This window comes from Pterocles gutturalis, unplaced genomic scaffold (assembly GCF_000699245.1).
Source record: "Pterocles gutturalis isolate BGI_N339 unplaced genomic scaffold, ASM69924v1 scaffold41823, whole genome shotgun sequence".
NCBI classification, from domain to species: Eukaryota; Metazoa; Chordata; class Aves; order Pterocliformes; family Pteroclidae; genus Pterocles; species Pterocles gutturalis.
The window spans coordinates 1-220 of record NW_010119483.1 but is presented as its reverse complement, the minus strand read 5'-3'; the positions used below and the strand labels follow the sequence as shown (position 1 = coordinate 220).

Genomic DNA, 220 nt, shown 5'->3' with positions numbered 1-220 from the left:
AGCCCAGGGAGGAGGGGTCGGGCTGGTGGAGGCGAGGAACACGAATTTGGGAAGGGGAGCCCCTGACACATGGTGTCCTCAGGGGTACAGATGGTGCCCATCAGCTGGTGTGAGATGCAGTGCCCACGGACACACACCAAGGACTTCCGCAAGGTGGCCCGTGTGCAGCCCCAGTTCCTGCAGACCTAGCACCCCTGAGGGGGTGTGGGGACACGGGGGC

The 220-nt window shown here is 65.0% G+C and overlaps 1 protein-coding gene across 1 annotated transcript in view; it reads left to right on the top strand.

Annotated features, from left to right (window-relative positions):
* Window positions 1-189, top strand: part of EXOSC1 (exosome component 1) — a gene marked incomplete at its 5' end in the record, with an annotated part of 1722 nt that extends 1533 nt beyond the window's left edge. Inside the window, 1 exon segment of the mRNA XM_010076585.1 lies at window positions 36-189. Within this exon segment, the coding sequence (XP_010074887.1) occupies window positions 36-189 (154 nt within the window).
* Window positions 190-220: the final 31 nt, after the last annotated feature.